The 17988-nt window shown below is 32.2% G+C and overlaps 4 protein-coding genes and 1 pseudogene across 4 annotated transcripts; 2 read left to right on the top strand and 3 right to left on the bottom strand.

The window, feature by feature from the left end:
* Positions 1 to 101: 101 nt before the first annotated feature.
* LOC149480958 (uncharacterized) lies at positions 102 to 5719 on the bottom strand. Its single transcript, XM_089706065.1, has 9 exons — positions 5562 to 5719; positions 2047 to 2134; positions 1841 to 1923; positions 1401 to 1751; positions 1149 to 1292; positions 923 to 1035; positions 668 to 811; positions 333 to 535; positions 102 to 212 (listed from the first exon to the last, which is right to left on the bottom strand). The coding sequence occupies exons 2-8, from the start codon at positions 2120 to 2122 to the stop codon at positions 397 to 399; spliced, it is 1050 nt and encodes a 349-aa protein (XP_089562191.1). The 5' UTR covers positions 2123 to 2134; positions 5562 to 5719; the 3' UTR covers positions 102 to 212; positions 333 to 396.
* LOC149480959 (5S ribosomal RNA) lies at positions 4264 to 4377 on the bottom strand (annotated as a pseudogene).
* LOC149480957 (uncharacterized) lies at positions 5017 to 9396 on the top strand. Its single transcript, XM_089706055.1, has 7 exons — positions 5017 to 5352; positions 5802 to 5917; positions 6840 to 6938; positions 7103 to 7630; positions 7715 to 7827; positions 8701 to 8844; positions 9241 to 9396. The coding sequence occupies exons 1-7, from the start codon at positions 5169 to 5171 to the stop codon at positions 9383 to 9385; spliced, it is 1329 nt and encodes a 442-aa protein (XP_089562181.1). The 5' UTR covers positions 5017 to 5168; the 3' UTR covers positions 9386 to 9396.
* Positions 9397 to 12723: 3327 nt separating this feature from the next.
* LOC149480956 (U3 small nucleolar RNA-associated protein 14 homolog A-like) lies at positions 12724 to 15694 on the top strand. Its single transcript, XM_089705488.1, has 3 exons — positions 12724 to 13503; positions 13716 to 13908; positions 14177 to 15694. The coding sequence occupies exons 1-3, from the start codon at positions 12848 to 12850 to the stop codon at positions 15671 to 15673; spliced, it is 2346 nt and encodes a 781-aa protein (XP_089561614.1). The 5' UTR covers positions 12724 to 12847; the 3' UTR covers positions 15674 to 15694.
* On the bottom strand, positions 15681 to 16430 carry LSm3 (U6 snRNA-associated Sm-like protein LSm3). Its single transcript, XM_089705489.1, has 3 exons — positions 16259 to 16430; positions 16062 to 16169; positions 15681 to 15896 (listed from the first exon to the last, which is right to left on the bottom strand). The coding sequence occupies exons 1-3, from the start codon at positions 16277 to 16279 to the stop codon at positions 15717 to 15719; spliced, it is 309 nt and encodes a 102-aa protein (XP_089561615.1). The 5' UTR covers positions 16280 to 16430; the 3' UTR covers positions 15681 to 15716.
* Positions 16431 to 17988: the final 1558 nt, after the last annotated feature.

The following is a 17988-nucleotide window of genomic DNA, read 5'->3' as shown; positions in this document are numbered from 1 at the left end:
ATATGAGCTAGGGATATAGAAACAGTATCAATTAAATTAAGTATTTATTAAATATATCACAATGATAGAATTAAGTATTAAAAACATTATCTCATTAAACTTCAGTCACTTTATCAAAATTTAATAATCACTGACATGCATTGCATAAAAATACGAGCGTAGTCCATTTGGGAAGCACCTTGGGCATACAATTTTATGTACGTATACCACACCTGTAAAAGAGAAAAATATTTTCATTAAATTAGGACGTTAGATTATGATGATATTATATATGTATATGCATTTTATATATGTATGTATATTATGTAAAATTTACGATTCAAACAACGTACCTTGACTTAAAAAGTCTCCTTCATTTGACGACCTATATACAAATATATTGTTGATTTTGTTTTTTCAATTTGAATAATATGAATCATCCGAATCATCCGAGGGCGATATATTCTCCTTTTTTAATGATTTTCGTTTTTTCTTGTTCATTTGTCTGCTACGGAACATTTTACTTTCATCGGCACATTTCGTTGTAATGCTTGTTCTGCAAAGAGATAAAAATATTAATCATGATGTTTGTATTTATATAATTGACACAAAAAATGAACGAAAACCATCATTATGTCATATTTTTTTTTTATTGCATACAATTGTAAAGTTTAACTGGAACATTTACCTTACTACATTTTCCGGTACACTACATCTTTCGACTACAGTTTGAACAATATCGTTGACTAGAGCAGGGTCTAATTTCTTTTTGGCGGGCTTATCCGGAAACGCTGGTGATCGCTTCCCCGTAAGAGAATGTGTTGCCAGTACACTAAAATAAAAATAACAAAAATATTTATATTCAAATATTTAACAATGCACACTTAACAAAATAATATAACATAATTCAAATCATATATTTAAGTTAACGATGTACACATACTTGCGTGGGAAAACTGCCGTCAACAACTTTCTTGTAGCATTAGTGTAAGAAGTCCAATCCATATGTTTCAAGAGGCGAGCAGGGACTGATGCATTGCCATCGCCAATGGAGACCTTATGATTAATATACCATATTTATTATTTTCATTGAATTATTATTGCAAAAAAAATATTTAAAAACTGTAGGTTTATAAATCAATTGATTTCAAATAAAAATACAAACATACCAAATCACCGCCAGTCTTAAATTTCGAATTCTTCGGCTTTAGCGGTTTTTTTACACTTGAATCAGCCTTAGATATTTTAAACTCAGGATCGTAACGTTCAGATTCTTTGTTTTTCTTCGGCGTAATCTCACAATCTGATGAATCCTAAAAAAATGAAAATACATTTTTTTATATCTTACAAAAAAAACAATATAACATTAAACGTCTATGCATTCTATACCTTGTATTTTTTAAATTTAATCAAAGACTTACGTTATTTAATGTTGTATTAGTACTGGTCCTTTTACGTTTGTATGTTTTTCGCGTATACGATTTCTTCAAACGCTCATCGCTCGAAGAGTCCGAATAATTCTCATTTGAATCCCCCGCCGATAAAGTCTCCGAACCTTTACATTTCAACTGTGTTTCTAATACTTCAATTTTACCACAAAGCTCCTTTATAATGATCTCCATTTTTTGTATCTCAGGGAGTCTACATTCTATGTCAGTTTGAGTGCCTTTCTCACAAGTCTTCACCTTTTTAACTCTTTGTTGAACTTCTGGTTGATACGGCATATTTTGGCGCTTTGGCGTACTGGTACTTGCAACTTGGCAATTAAACGACTGAAAATAAATTAATATATTAACTGTACATCCAATTGGTGATTAAAAAAACGAAAAAAAAAAATGTTAAAAATAATTAAAAGACAAACCTTTGATGTAATAAGACTATTAAAAAGTTTTGAGATAGTTGTAGGTCCTTCCATTTCGTCAATACCACGGGACCAATGATCATCTGAAAAAATTTAAATAATTAGAAAAAATCTTTTTACCGTAAGTTAATATTGAAAATATCAAAAGTTTCTAATTACTTAAAATAACCGTTGTATTTAAATTATTCAAAGTTTATATTACTTACATCCACTGCGATGTATAACTTGCCGATTTCCCTGAAGATCCAATAAGGCTTGTGCGGCATCGAGTTCAGATTTCATTGTAGATTATTGCTATAATAATTATTAATATTTAGTAAACAACACACTTATTTGTAATTATATAAAACATATTTGTAATCTGACTGGCTAGAAACTTTCCAGTTACCTACAAAGATCGTGGGTACACCAAAAAGGAACCTCGACTGACCAAAATTCGTAAAATATATGAGCCGTTAAAATAACAATTCATAAGGCAAAATGTGCAGTTGTAAACCAGTGGACTTTTTCATTTGTTTCACTTCAGGTATAAGTTAGATATTGTGATCCTACTGGCATGTGCCCGTAATACATCTATTGTATGCGGGCACAAAACTACCTGTGTACTTGCATTGTTTACATTACTTATCCTATTGGATTTGTTCCTATTGTCTAAATAACCAGTTTTACAAATGACCGATAGATAATTAACAAAAAATATCTCCAATGACGCACTAAAAATGGTAGAGTATAGAAAAAATGCGCTTAAATTGAATTTTTTATTTTATTTTATGTTTTCCATTTCGTAATTTTAAATTGAATAAGTAAGTTAGTATTTATTTCATGCCCTGAATCGAACCATCACAAAAAAATAAAAACAAAACTTTTTTTTTTAATTTTTTTCTTATTTAATGTAAAAAAATACCGGAACCTTAACAAATTGCTATAAATTTTGCCTAAAAATATCTATTTGAAAAAAAAACATAACATTTTTATTGAAAATATAGCTAATAATTAATTTAAAGAAATACCCTTTACATAGTTATAGATCTTCTTATCCCGCACTACTTAGTAAATATTATATTAAACATTAAAACAAAATATTTAAAACATTTAAATACATTATACAAGTAATATCCAAATACTCACTTTATTTCCACTGCACTAGATAGTACACGATATAAGTAGGTATATCGATTATCGATAGACCAATTATAGCTATGCGAGCTTCCGAATTTTTTAAGTTCTTTACACTCCAATAAGTTGGAATACACTGACCCAAAATTGCAAATGAGTTAATTAAATTACCTCCGTGGAGGGGTTGTAGAAAAAAATACCACGCTTTTTTCAATTGTTTCCCATATCTTAAATACTAGTTCCGAACATTTTATAATCCTATTGTCTTTTTGCTTTGTTTTATTGCTATAATCCCTAAAGAAGCTTATGGGCTTGTGTAATATACTTTTTTTTTGTTTTTTTCCTTTACCTATTCCAATAGGTTCATTGAAATTTATTTTCAGAATCTTATAGATTAATTATTATTTCTAGAAGCGGTTGCTTAGTTTCTTGTTATACCTGTAAGATTTCTGTAAGACTTTTCCTTTGTGGCATTAATTATTGTATCTCAGAATAATAAATAATATTAATTAAAGGTAACTTTAAAATTGCAGAAGGTTAAAAATTTATAAAAAATATCGATTATAAATTAAAAAAAAATCAAATTATGAAGGTTAATTTCTCTATCTTTGGTTAATATTCTTTAAAACGTCGAATATTAACAATAATTTCTCCGTATTTTCTAATTTTCAATGTTTTTATTTTTAACTAGCGGTCCGCCCCGGCTTCGCCCGTGGTACATGTTTACGTTTTCTCTACATAAGAACCATCCTCGTACTTCAAGGAATATAATAAAAAAAGAATTATCGAAATCGGTTCAGCCGTTCTCGAGTTATGCGCTTACCAACACATTTTGCGATTCATTTATATATATCAGATTTGAATCTAGTGTGTGTCAGAGTAGAATATTATACTTAACTACTTGTAGGTGAGTCGTAGGTCGTATAAAGAAATGTAAGTAGGTATATACTTACATTTTTTTAAAAGGAAATTCGCATCGTATTTATCACAGCACGACACTGTTCAATAAAGAGGCTAGACTCTTATTATATTAAATGACTAATTTCAGCTTTTCTACTGTGACATAATTTATATGCTTTGAGACAGTTTAACAAAGGTTATATAAATCAAAACAATCGATTTTTTTAAATAGTGTAGGTAACACGACTTTGCATTACTTAATATGTAGGAATATTTTTCACAGTCGCATAGAATACAATCATATACATAATATATAAATAATATTCAGACAAAAAATGTAAGTATATGTATAGGTATGTACATATACATTTTTAAAAAGGAAATTGAAATATGTACATGATGCCAAAAGCCAACATCACGCGGTGTTCCCAAGCGGTCACCCATCTAAGTACTGACCGTGCCCGACGTTGCTTAACTTCGGTGATCAGAACCGGTGTATTCAACGTGGTATGGACGTTGGCGATAGTACATCTAAAAACCATCGTACACATTTTGATGATACTTGGCAACTGCCAAGTAAATTTAACTAAATGAAGCACACAGATGACAGAATGTATCAGAACCACACGGAACACAGAAATTATAAAAAATATTCATTCAGTGAGCAGCTATTATTTTCATGCTGGCAGAAACAGCGGGTTCCTTCACGAGTGGCACAGCTAGTTAATTCATATTTCATAACTAGGTTTCTACGACTTACGAATGATCCTTTAAATTTATTAACAAGTTAAGTATATATAATACCTACCTGATTTAATCCATGATGAATGATGATCCATGGTTTTAGAATATCCACAAAAGCTGCCGTTATCCGTAGCATTTCATTTATTTTCACAGGCATCTGTAATAAGTTAGTAATAAGAATCCAATAATAAAATGAATGTAATCTTTCGCTTGTTAAACAGTACCTACCTATTATTATGATTTAAAAAAATTTAAACAATCTATTAATTTGACATAATAGTGTATGCAGTAATAAACAGATTAAAAATTTCAAATGTTTGAATAATTCCAAGTACCTACTTTCTTTTAATAGTTTATAACATTATACATCTTATGACGTATTGTTCTGTTGCCTTCAATGAATTCTTTTGTCGTCAACGTAGCGGAGGAATAGGGCGCAAACGATATTACCGAATCCCTATCTATTGTACTTAATATTTTTACCTGAGACACCTTCACGTAACAATATCGTTCAGTTAATGTTTAAACATCGCTCGTAACGGATCATATTAATTTTTTTACTTATAAAATGGCGCAAAGACTGTGGCTCCTCGTCGAATGGGTTGATGAACGTAACGTATTCTCAAACTATAGTGTTGTTAATGCTGCTTCCTTGATAACCGAAGATAATGACTTGCATACGGGAAAAATTGTTCTCGTACGGGATAGGCACAATGGTATTACCAGGAGAGGACAAGTACTACGGATATCGGGTAAGCGAGTCAATTTTATACATACCTTAATGTAGTTACATAAGTACCTAATTTTCTAATATAGGTATATCTCAGTACCTAATTAAACACTTGTTCATACAAAACAATGCTAATAATAAAACTACTAGTTTATGCACCTTGATATTCGGTTTGTCGCAAGATGTCAACCGGAAGTAAATATGTAGATAGGTCTATGAATTATTACTTACATACCTAATGCATGGCAATATTTTACTTTTCTATGTTCCTTGGTGGTTAAAATAAATTAAAAAAATATAATCACTCAGAATTAATTACATAATAAGTAATAACCTCCTCCTTTTTTGAAGTCAGTTAAAATTTTACAACACGTTACAAAATCCTGCAGTATTTTCACACGTAGGTATGCATAGTTAGGTGTGTTATGAGAAAACTCTAATGTTAATATTTTCTGCATTGCATACTTTCAGATACTAAGCGATACGTAAAAGAATTGAAAGTTATGTTAGAAAGACAAGACAATCAAGTGAAGAATGTGCTATCATTATGTATGAATACAATTAAGGAAATGAAAACTGGGACATTGGTAAGTTTCTAAATTTTCGTTGTTTTACTATCTCTTAGCATAATCACAGAATTGTTAATGGTACAGGTACTTAGATAGTAGTAGTATCACAGACTAATAATAATATACCACGTATACAAGACGTAGTAGTATGGCTGATGGCATAATGCCTCGTATCAATTTTACCTATAATATTTGAATAAATCCTCATTGATTAGGTATAATGGTTTTGGAACTACCAAGTAGGTCCGTTATTTTTAAAAGTAGGTAGGTACCTAATATAGCTGCGCTATGAATCGAATCTATTAGGTATTGCCAATTTTTACTATATTTATCGATTTCAATTAATGTGTAGGTAGATATATATTATTCTATTATCCTGCTGGCTGATTTTTACCTTTTTAATATTTACTATTTAAATTAAATAGTTAATATGGTAATTGGCAAGCAAGGGCAATGTCGATTTAATTTATGATATCAAGTAACAATTAGTACTCAAACGATTGCTTTATCTCTTAATCAATGGTAAACCGTATGAGTAATATCGAGTGGAATGAGATCATATTTATAGAATAACATTCACTTAGTGATAACTGGCATGTTTATGTCATGGACTATTTAAATCAATTATTTTGTAGGTAGTCAATTTAACGAGAAACTTTAACAGTATCATGGATCAATAAATTCGTCCATGGCAGTATGCACCTCTCATCCACAGTATGAGTGAGGGCTTTTGGCTTAAAATACTAAATATTATTTTTCTCGAGTATACATATTACAAAAAGTTCCTCCGTATTCTTCTTTTTCTCAAAAAAGTCGACAAAAAATATGAACCAACTATGCTTTTTTTTCCCTACGTATTTTTTATTTCATGTAAGTAATCTCGGTACATGTTTCACTAATTTATGTTAGTTTTTTATATCACATAATGATTTATTTTCAGTATAATATAGGCGGAAATCATTCTTCTCAAATGAACTCAAGCAGTCACGTGCTACAAGGTAACAACATTGACAGCAGCGATAGTGAAACTGATCCAGAGGTTGGTGCAAACAGTTATAATAAAATACGATTATAATATGTATGTAATTGAAATAAAACTCGTAAAGTTTAAGATATATACTGTACGAATTTTCTTCAAATCGGTCGCGGTGTTCTGTTTTTTCTTGTGTATTATACTTTTATTTATGTCTTTGTATTTTTCAGGGTAACCCAGAACTTAACTTTACACAATCCTCCATCAAGTTCAATCCAGCTCAAAACCGAGCTGAATCATTCATGAATAACCCACTTATTCGTACGCTACATGAAAAATCTCTAAACCGCCGATCCTTAGCTAGCAGCACGCCTCTTCCTCCACGACATACCAACGAAATTACAAAATTAACATTCGATCAGGCAACACAAACAGATGCCGTCCCGCCTCCCGCAGAAAAAATAGCGGAGTTAGAAGGAGTAATACAAACACTGTATAAACAATTTTTAAATTTGACGAACAATTTAGAAAATCTCGATGCACAATCCCTTTCGACAGTCAGAACGTCAGAAGAGAGATTTTCGGAAGTTGAATTACCACAGGGAGATGCGTCTACTTCTGAAGTCCATAACGCATCAAGCTCTAAAACCGATGAGGGTAGGCGAAGTCTTACCGGTATAAAAGTCAGGAGAGCTTCTGCGCAGACTACAAACACGTCTTGCAATGATTTATTATCTGTGGAGAATACTGTAGATATGGTAAACAATAATAAATTTATATAAAGTTTTCTCACAATATGTTAAATTTACTCATAAGTCATAACATATCGATATGTTTTATAGGTACCAATTGGAAGCGGCAAAGTGACGGTACCGGCGAGGCTATTAAAGGAAATAGATTGGACTTCGCACACATCAGCGACTAGGCAATTATTGCAAGCCGTTTTTCCAAGAAAGTAAGTTTCATACAGTTAGTAATTGACAAACCGAACTTTGCACTTACCTACTGTATGAATTTTTAATTGAGTATAGAATATTATAACGTATTCATAAAAAATCATGTTTCTATACCGAAAGTTTTAGTAGTAATACCTAATAAGCGAAAATCACTACATAGTATAAAACAAAGTCGCATTCTCTGTCCCTATTTCCCTATGTCCCTATGTCCCTATGTCCCTTTGTACGCTTAAATCTTTGAAACTACGCAACGGATTTTGATGCGGTTTTTTTAAAAGATAGAGTGATTCAAGAGGAAGGTTTATATGTATAATAACATCCATTAAATAGTGGAGAAGTACTGTTATTTTTGAGGTTTCTAATGTGATGTCGTAAATAATTACATTTTTTCCGCTTACATTGCAAACGCAGGCTGAACCCTACGAGTTTAATCAAAATAATGTACTAAGTATTGTACACATTGAAAAGGTCTACAGAAAAGTCCGCGATGGCATATGTCTATCTCTTATGGATAACCCACAATAACTTTTTTTTGTCATTTACTTTTTACGACAAATAATGGCTAATTTTCGAAGCGATTTTAACCAATACAGCATTAATCCTTAACCAATTAAATACCTTGAATACATTGTTCATTTAATATAGATCTATATGGCCCTTTACACCGTATGATTTAAGTGAATATTTTCGAAGATATTACAGATTTAAAAATTGCGGGACGTACCGTTTGCAGCGGTACCAGCCGGCCGGGCCGCTATGTTTTTAAATACAACGTTAGAAGTTTTTCTGTAGTGAATAGTATCAGCATTGCACCCGTGCGAAGCCGGGGCGGGTCGCTAGTAATATTATAAAACTAAGTTATTTTTTTTCAGAGTCTTAGCAACGCATTCGCTGACCGGTAAGCAGTCCCCGGCATTCGCTGACAAACCTGCAAAGAAATGTCTGGATCCTAATATGGTGGACGATATTGTTAACACGGTGTCTGAGCGATGCAACGTTCCCAAGAGAATAGTTAGGTTTGTGAAAACTTTTATTTTATTACGTAGGTATAAAAATTAGAACATTTTGTAATTTAAAAAAAATGGTTGTAAAGTCGGTTTACTGGCGATAGTTGAACGTGACATCGTCCGATTGTGCTTCTATGTCACTAGTTAAACGCTCTCGCTTGATCTTCAAGCCTTACATGGAACGCCTCAGGTAACGCCGCATGAGTCATGTTTTTTCGTGAGTGCAGCCGGCGCTATTGAATTATAAGACGTTGTCACGCCAAAAATTAAATGGTAACTAAAGCATTTTGCCAGTTATATTGTAGTAGGTACCTACATTTAGATATTTTTCTATCATATTTCAATATTTTTTGTTCTTTGCTTCTAAATTATTTTTTTTATAAATTGTCGTTTTTATTATTTCAGAGGCTGCATAACAACCAAGTGCACGGATGAAGCCAAACTTTATCGAAATCGTGTGATGTTTAAAAACTCCCGTCAACATCAGAATCAAGAAAACCTGCCGCCATCGCCTGGGTCTTCAAATGAATGTGCAAATGCAAGAGAATAAATAAATATAATATCACCAAAATATATCTAACAATTATATTTTGAACATTTTTAAATAATTAAGAATTGTTTTATTTCATTACTCAAACTCCTTAACGAATAACTTTTTGACAAAGCTTCTATTTTTTAACTAAACGCTTTTCATTTACAAAAAAGAACCTGTGTGAAAGTCAAAAGTTTCGGGTAGCACCAAGGGTGCACCACTATGATAACCATGATAACCTTAAAATAACAGTCACATGAAGTAAAAATAAAATTCTATTTCTGAAAAAAGATGAAGAATTATGAAATAACACACTTTTTTCTTTATAGTATATTCCAATTTCTTGCTATATAATATATATTCCAATGTTTTAATCAATCTCTCAAAATACACGCAGACTCTCTTTTACCGTCTTGATAGATACAAAATGCAAATTGAATTCTCAGAATATGTATCTAAGCATGATTTTTTTTGACGCCTTTGTTTTCATAATAAGTATGAATGAATTATTCCAATATAAAACAAAAAATGAATAATTGAAAATAAGTTTATCACTTAGATCATTAAGTAATGGATGGAGTACGTTGGCAAATGTTCTAACTAAACTTTCTGCTGATTTTGGTGCGGGGAGGGCAACTCACACTATTGAAACACAATCACACATTCACAAAAATAATTTGTGTCACGAAAGTCGTAAAAATTTACGACCTTTTAAGCGACGAATTTTTAAATTCAACTCTATCCCTAAGTTCATAAAGATTAAATTTGTATTTCATTCCAAGTTGTCTCGTGGGGAGTGTGGATCAATATCGCATTCTAAATTCAACTTTATAACTTAGATCATAAAGATTAAATTTGTATTTCTTTAAAAGATAGTCTCGTAAGGAATGCGGTTCATTATCGCGTTTTAAATTCAACTTTCTCTCTTAGTTTATAAAGATTAAATTTGTATATTTTCTTTCCATGATAGTCTCGTCTCTTTCTCTCTCGAAACATGACTCGATTATTTGTCTTGATCATATCGCTAAACGATACATCGACGATTATTAGAAATTGCATTTAATTAGAAATGTACGTTAAAAAATAAAAAAAATGTGTGCGTGTACTAGAGTACACACGTAAGAAGTGAAACTTCTTTATGACCTTATTTTTCAAAAAATAATTTACTATCTACAGTAATATTATAAAGAGGAAAACTTTGTTTGTTTGTTTGTTTGATTGATTGTAATGAATAGGCTCATAAACTACTGGACCGATTTTAAAAATTCTTTCACCATTCGAAAGCTACATTATCCACGAGTAATATAGGCTATATATTATCACGCTAAGACCAACAGGAGCATAGCCACGCGGGTGAAACCGCGCGGCACAGCTTGTATACAATATTACAGAAATACGTTAGTCTAACACGCTCGTCGTTTCGCTCCTTGCTACCTATTTAAATATTTACACCAGCCGCTGCTGCAACTCGCTCGCTTCGCTCGCTCGGCTCGTGCGGTAGTTCAAAAATCAAAAGTTAACCTAAGATGCTCGTCGCTTTGCTCCTCGCTACCTATTTAAATATTTACACCGGCCGCTACTGCAACTCGCTCGCTTCGCTCGCTCGGCTCGTGCGGTAGTTCAAAAGTTAACCTAAGATGCTCGTCGCTTCGCTCCTCGCTACCTATTTGAATATTTACGCCGGCCACTGCCGCGACTCGCTCGCTTCGCTCGCTCAGCTCGTGCGGTAGTTCAAAAGACCAAGGGAGACGCCAAAAAATTCGAGTTATATAGAGTTTTCAACTTATAAAGGACTTTGAAAGGTTTTCGACTTAGGCGGATTTTGATTGGACATAAAGAGTTTGAGGTTTATTCTTATAAATATTGAATTCACAAAATCATAATTGAACACCAATCAAGCAAACACGTGTTAACGTGAGTCATAGATTTATTATCATATACTCCTAAAATGTTTTCTAAGAAACAATACTGTACTTACATTGTCGGCAAGTTCTTAAAGGCGGTAACTTATTTTTGTTCGAACAATAGAGGTAATAAATATAAATTCCTAATGTCGAAATCTCGAAACAGTCAGAAATTAATGACGCACATAGTATATACATATTATGACAGAGGTTAAGCTTAAATAACTTGAAAAATAAATAACATGATCTCGCCCACGTGTTGGTGTTTTAAAAAATTCAATCAAAAACTGAGGTTAACTTTAAATACAATTTTAGAAAAATAAATACCACAATCAACATTCAAGTATTAGAAAAAATTGATACCATAATTCCACCCACGTGTTAGTGTATTGAAAAATACAATCAAAAAGTGAGGTTAATCATAAATAACTTAGAAAAATAAATACCATTATTACACCTAAGTATTAGAAAAATAGATGTAATTACTTATTTACTTTTTTTAGAAATTCACTGGAATTAGAATTAAAACAAACCCTTTGATTTTGCTGATCACTTTAATATAACATGTATAATGTATATAGTCACGAGTACGGCGTAACGCAAAAATGTCACGAGTACGGCGTAACGCAAAAATGTCACGCGCGCGGCGTAACGCAAAAATGTTACACAAAATTTTTGTCCACCCCCGATAAAGAAGTTTCACTTCAAAAATTGATACCATAATTCCACCCACGTGTTAGTGTATTGAAAAATACAATCAAAAAGTGAGGTTAATCATAAATAACTTAGAAAAATAAATACCATTATTACACCTAAGTATTAGAAAAATAGATGTAATTACTTATTTACTTTTTTTAGAAATTCACTGGAATTAGAATTAAAACAAACCCTTTGATTTTGCTGATCACTTTAATATAACATGTATAATGTATATAGTCACGAGTACGGCGTAACGCAAAAATGTCACGAGTACGGCGTAACGCAAAAATGTCACGCGCGCGGCGTAACGCAAAAATGTTACACAAAATTTTTGTCCACCCCCGATAAAGAAGTTTCACTTCAAAAATATACACAAATTAAAGGTTATTCCATCTTTTTTAATATTCGACATGTTTGAATTGCTTCTGCAAGACTTGACAGTGCAAAACGGCATTTTTAGCGGAGCACTTGCAGACGTCCTTTCGATGTTTTACGAATACGCAGAGTGTTTGTAATCGATTACGCAAGTAGTTTTTATGAAAGCATAAGATTTTTCGATTCGAATAATCTTATACCTCAGCAAAAGGGGAAACGCCTGCGAGTGTTATCCATTACTTAATGATCTAAGGTTTATCACAAAGTTATTTCTTTATCAAAAAGCCCTGAAGCCAGAATAGAGAAAACATTATAAATGTTTTTGTCAACAGTCATATTGACATATTATGACATTGTCATAATATGTCAAATATCGACGAGGGATCGTGCTGAAATGTCACGTGTGTTGTGCCGTTTATAATTTATTTTAGGTTAGCAGAAAGAATAATTCTTAATACTATTGCCTTACATTGTTCTCAGTAAAATTTAAAAAATCGTTGAAATGGAGGACCACGATGAATATGATGTTATATCTTCTGAACACGATAATTTAATTAGTGCGATTACAAAGTTGGACAAAACGCAACATATTTCGGAACCTACTCGGAATGAGCCCACAAATCATAATTCTGAATTTAATTTGATAAAGAAATCTAATAAATTAGACCTTAGCCAAGTAGTGAATGTGCTAAAGGACTCAGCCCAACATGCAAAAATAACCAAAAGATTAAAGAATACACAGGATAAGTCTAACGTACTTCCCAAGCCATTAGAAAAGCCTCAAGCAGAACGCATTAAAAGATCTACAGGCTACGATATAACGAAGGAGAAAATAACAAAATGGGATCCAGTAGTGGCAAGAAATCGTACAGTAGACTTTGTGTCATTTCCACTAAAATCTGCTAAAACAAAAAGGGAATATCCCACGAAAGTTATTTTGTCCAATTTAAAGTTAAAGTCGGCTCTTGAAAAAGAATTGGATGAAATAGATCCTCCTGTAGAAGCAGATGAAGAAATGGATGAGGAAACAAGTTTCCCTATGACTTATGAGGAAATGCTTGAGCACAGACAACAATTGGCTAAACTGAGGGCTCAGCAATCATATAAAGCTGCCAAAGCTAAACGGCAGAGCAAGATAAAAAGTAAAAAATATCACCGGTATGTGCATTTACTAGATATTTATTTATAGTGTCATATTTAGTTTTTTATTCATATCAGCTGACTTCTTATAATCTGTATTTTTGTTCAAATATTTTTTATGAATATACACAACATAGGAAATGCTTTAAAATTTAAATCATATTTTTTGTATCATAAATATTTAATGTTTCTACAATAAGTTTAAATCATTGCTTTACTATTATTTCTAGTATCCTGAAAAAAGAACGATTGAAACAACAACTAAAAGAATTTGAAGACTTACAAACTAAAGACCCTGAAGAAGCTTTGAAGAAACTGGAAGAATTAGAGAAGGCAAGAGCACTAGAGAGACACACTTTAAGGCACAAGAATACTGGCAAATGGGCTAAGAGTAAACTTGTTAGAGCTAAATATGATAAAGAGGTAAGATACAGATCAATATCTATTTATATTGTGTGTGTTTTCAAACCATAATTCTTAGAGGTGTTTAGGGGAAGTATAAATATTTGAAATTGATATAATTTTTGTAATACATCTATATCACAAGACACAAACAATACATCATAAGAATGTTATAAAACTTACTGCAATTTATAATATCACCCATTATTCTATATTGTTATTGTAACATTTCTTTATAATAGTCTGAAATAATATAGAATTAGGTATACTTTATTCAATCCTTTTTCAGGTAAGACAACAACTGGCAGAGCAATTAGCAGTCAGCAGAGGTTTAACACATAAAACTCAAGATACAGCCAGTACTGATGATGAAGCGGATGAAAATGAAGTAGTACCGGACCTAACTCTAGCCCAAGATCCTATGAATCCATGGATGATGAAAAGACCTGATAAGAGCAATGTTGATGAAGAATTTAATTTTGGATATAAAAAGTATTTGAAAGAGAAAATGCACAAAAGGAAAGACGATAGTGACAGTGATGAAGATATGAATGAACCTAGTGATCTTTCTGCCCTTAAAAACAATATACTCAAATTAGGTAATGCAGTTGAAGGTGATGATTCTGTAATAGATGATGAAGGTAATGCAACTGTAAGTGAGCAAGAAGAACCTGTTTCGGTTAATGAACCTAAACAAATGCCTGAAAATGTAAATGAAAGAAAAGAAAGTATTAAAACAAAAACAATGAACAAAACTAAAACTAAAATTGGCAAGCAAAATAAGAAAGTAGTATCAACTACAACTTGGGTTGTTGAAGAAATTAACTCTGATAGTAAGACTCAGACAAAGAACGATCGAACAGATGTTTCCAAAGTGTTTGAAAAATTAGAAAACAAAATTGCAATTCAAGTTGACAAGAAGTTAGAGAAACTAAGACAGCAAATAAAGCAACTAGAAAAGACACCTAAATCAAGTAAAATTGGCAAACTGAAAAAGGATGCCAAGGACAATCTGGAGTCTTTACAATTTAAGAAAAAACATCAAAAACCAATAATTGATGAAGAATTAATAGAAACTGATAAAAATAATGCTGAAGATGTACCACTAGAAAATAAAACTCCTATTAAACTAATTCAATCTTTAGAAACTCAACCAGAGACAAAAGCTAATTCAGACATTGATCCAAATAGGTTTATAGAAGTAAAACCAAAATATTTGAATACAGCTGTTCCTCAAGGAGAGAATGATTTAGATGAACTTGATGATGATGAACAGATTGTACCTAAAGTTGACATTGAAGAAGTATTTGAAGAGGATGATGTTGTTGCGAGTTTTAGACAAGAGAAGCAAGATGAAATAGACAATGAGAGACCTAAAGAAATAGACTTAAGGCTTCCAGGATGGGGCAACTGGGGAGGAAAGGGTGTGAAAGTGCCTAAACGTAGAAAGAATAGATTTATATCTAAGCCAATACCAAGACCAACAAGACGTGATGAAAATAAAGGTGATGTTATTATCAATGAATTGCAGTTACCTCAGCTCAAAGCTCACAAGGTATCCGAGTTGCCTTTCCCATTTACGAGTGTGAGTGACTATGAAGCATCTATCAGAACACCAATAGGTAACACATTTATTCCTGAAACGGCTCATCAAAAATTAATAAAACCAAGTGTTATTACTAGAGCTGGCACAATTATTGACCCCATGGATGAAGAACAGCTGTTGGTGAAACGTAACTTAACATTTAAGAATGAGAAGATCATTAATCTGTTAGCAAAAAAATAAAATAAAAAATGATTTACAAAATATGTTTATTAATACTAAATCCTTAAACACCAACTCGCACAGGCGGAGATACAAGAATAACACCATCTCCTCTTACAAAGAGCATGGGAATGTTACGTTTTGTTGTTCTATATACTTCCTCATATGTTTCTTCATCAATTTCTACTGTGGTAATTGTTTCTTCAGCGTCGCCAAGAACCATATTCAAATGTTGATCATAGGCCTGAAATTAAAACAGAAAAACCTTTAAAATTTGTTGATTAGATGACTGTTTTGCAATCTAACAGTTACTAAACGAGTGTCCTTAAACACTGTATTAAAATTGAGTTTTAAATATAATAATGCAATTTTAAGTTTAAATCATGAGTAATCAGATAATATTTCTTACATGAAGTCTTCCTCGTAATTCACGTTCATTTCGCATTTTTACGTAAATTCTTTCATCTAAGCTGAGTCTGATTAAGTCTAGAGGTTCTTTAACTGTCATAACAGCAACCTGAAAATTAATATTTCACTAGTAAATAAAGTATGAATTAGGCAACAAACAACATGTAGGTTATACATAAGACCGGTAAAAGAACGAACATTTTCACCATCATCAGCCATGTTAAATGATTAACTGATATCGTGTATTTATTATTTGCTAAACTTAAGGTTATGTCGATTGTATAATTATTCAACAAATATAATATAAATTTAAATCAAAATCTCCGCAAGTTGATATTTTCGTGAATCGTGATAGACGCTGGCAGTTGACAGTTGACACTGACGTCTGACAAGTGACATTTGACAAAGGAGTGAAATATAAAAATTGCCATTTTAGAAAAAGATAAATATGCATTTTTACCATACCACTCTTAGATCATTAAGTAATGGATAACACACGCAGGCGTTTCCCCTTTTGCCGAGGTATAAGATTATTCGAATCGAAAAATCTTATGCTTTCATAAAAACTACTTGCGTAATCGATTACGAACACTCTGCGTATTCGTAAAACATCGAAAGGACGTCTGCGAGTGCTCCGCTAAAAATGCCGTTTTGCACTGTCAAGTCTTGCAGAAGCAATTCAAACATGTCGAATATTAAAATAAATACTTTGGAAAATCCAAAAGTGCACGCCTCATAATTTTTATTTAATAAATATTTATTAATTATTATTTTTGTTTATTTAATAACAATTAAACCACATCGAATCAGACCCTGAAAAATGAAAGGGTTCTATTCCTGAGCATACTCAAGCGTAAGAGAAAAAAAAAGACTCGATTAGTAAAGTATTTCAGTCGCTATCGTGTTAACAAGAAAAAGGATCCGCACATACAGACACACGGACGTCCAAGACAGAACTTTTTTAAACTGTTTTTTAACTAGTTTAAATAACAAAAATGACATCAAAAATATCATGAACGTTAAAAATAGTGTTTTTTCTTAATATGTGTGTGTATGTATTATCTTACAAGTGCAATGTATGATACATAAAGACATTTTAAGTTTGAAAAATCAGATGTTTTGCGCGAAGTGACAGTAGTACCCACCTCAACGCTTCGCTTATGAGGCGTGCAATATACCTAATTATCGACGGTTACATTGGGGATTTGGTAATAGCTGTCTCAAAAACCTTGAAAATGACACCCATGATGAAAAGATGTAAAATTTTCGTCGGCGCCATCTTCGATTTTAGTTTTGACCTCATATTGGTTAATAGCTACCCCAAAAACCATGAAAATGACACCCGTGTCGAAAAGATGTAAAATTTTCGTCGGCGCCATATTGAATTTTAGTTTTGACCTCATATTGGTTAATAGATACCCCAATAACCATGAAAATGACACCCATGACGAAAATATGTAAAATTTTCGTCGGCGCCATCTTGGATTTTAGTTTTACCTCATATTGGTTAATAGCTACCCCAATAACCATGAAAATGACACCCATGACGAAAATGTGTAAAATTTTCGTCGGCGCCATCTTGAATTTTAATTTTGACCTCATATTGTTTAATAGCTACCCCAAAAACCATGAAAATGACACCCATGACGAAAAGATGTAAATTTTTTGTCGGCGCCATCTTGGATTTTAGTTTTGACCTCATATTCGTTAATAGCTACCCCAAAAACCATGAAAATGACACCCATCACGAAAAAAAGTCAAATTTTCATCAGCGCCATCTTGGATTATAGTTTTGACCTCATATTCGTTAATAGCTACCCCAAAAACCATGAAAATGACACCCATGACGAAAAGATTTCAAATTTTCGTCGGCGCCATCTTGGATTTTAGTTTTGACCTCATATTGGTTAATAGCTACCCCAAAAACC

Source organism: Colias philodice, chromosome 17 (genome assembly GCF_061535455.1).
Source record: "Colias philodice isolate Cphi_HAF_F1 chromosome 17, ilColPhil1 Martin Lab GWU primary, whole genome shotgun sequence".
Taxonomy (NCBI): domain Eukaryota; kingdom Metazoa; phylum Arthropoda; class Insecta; order Lepidoptera; family Pieridae; genus Colias; species Colias philodice.
This window is presented reverse-complemented; position numbering and strand designations above follow the sequence as displayed.